This window comes from Buceros rhinoceros, unplaced genomic scaffold (genome assembly GCF_000710305.1).
Source record: "Buceros rhinoceros silvestris isolate BGI_N320 unplaced genomic scaffold, ASM71030v1 scaffold31347, whole genome shotgun sequence".
NCBI lineage: Eukaryota > Metazoa > Chordata > Aves > Bucerotiformes > Bucerotidae > Buceros > Buceros rhinoceros.
Genome location: NW_010423439.1, coordinates 15413 through 15627, shown reverse-complemented (window position 1 = coordinate 15627; position 215 = coordinate 15413). Strand labels below are relative to the sequence as shown.

The following is a 215-nucleotide window of genomic DNA, read 5'->3' as shown; positions in this document are numbered from 1 at the left end:
GGAGGGGGCGGTGGAGGGCTCCCAGCCCGCCATGGCCCGTCTCCTTCTGCTCAGCCCCTGGCAAGAGGGAGGACACGGTGGCTGCGGGTACTCACCGGCTGTGCCACGCGGAAGTGGTAGGTGAACTCCCGGAAAGACATCATCACCAGAGGCCAGTGGTGCGAGGTGTCCTGGGGAGGGAAACAGGAGCTGGGATGAGACCACAGAACCACTTG

At 65.1% G+C, this 215-nt stretch overlaps 1 protein-coding gene across 1 annotated transcript in view; it reads right to left on the bottom strand.

Moving 5' to 3' along the window:
• MYRF (myelin regulatory factor) overlaps nt 1-215 on the bottom strand; it is a gene marked incomplete at its 5' end in the record, with an annotated part of 13493 nt that overhangs the window by 397 nt on the left and 12881 nt on the right. Inside the window, one exon of the mRNA XM_010140417.1 lies at nt 96-170. Coding sequence (XP_010138719.1) covers nt 96-170 — 75 coding nt within the window. The remainder of the gene's footprint in view (nt 1-95; nt 171-215) is intronic.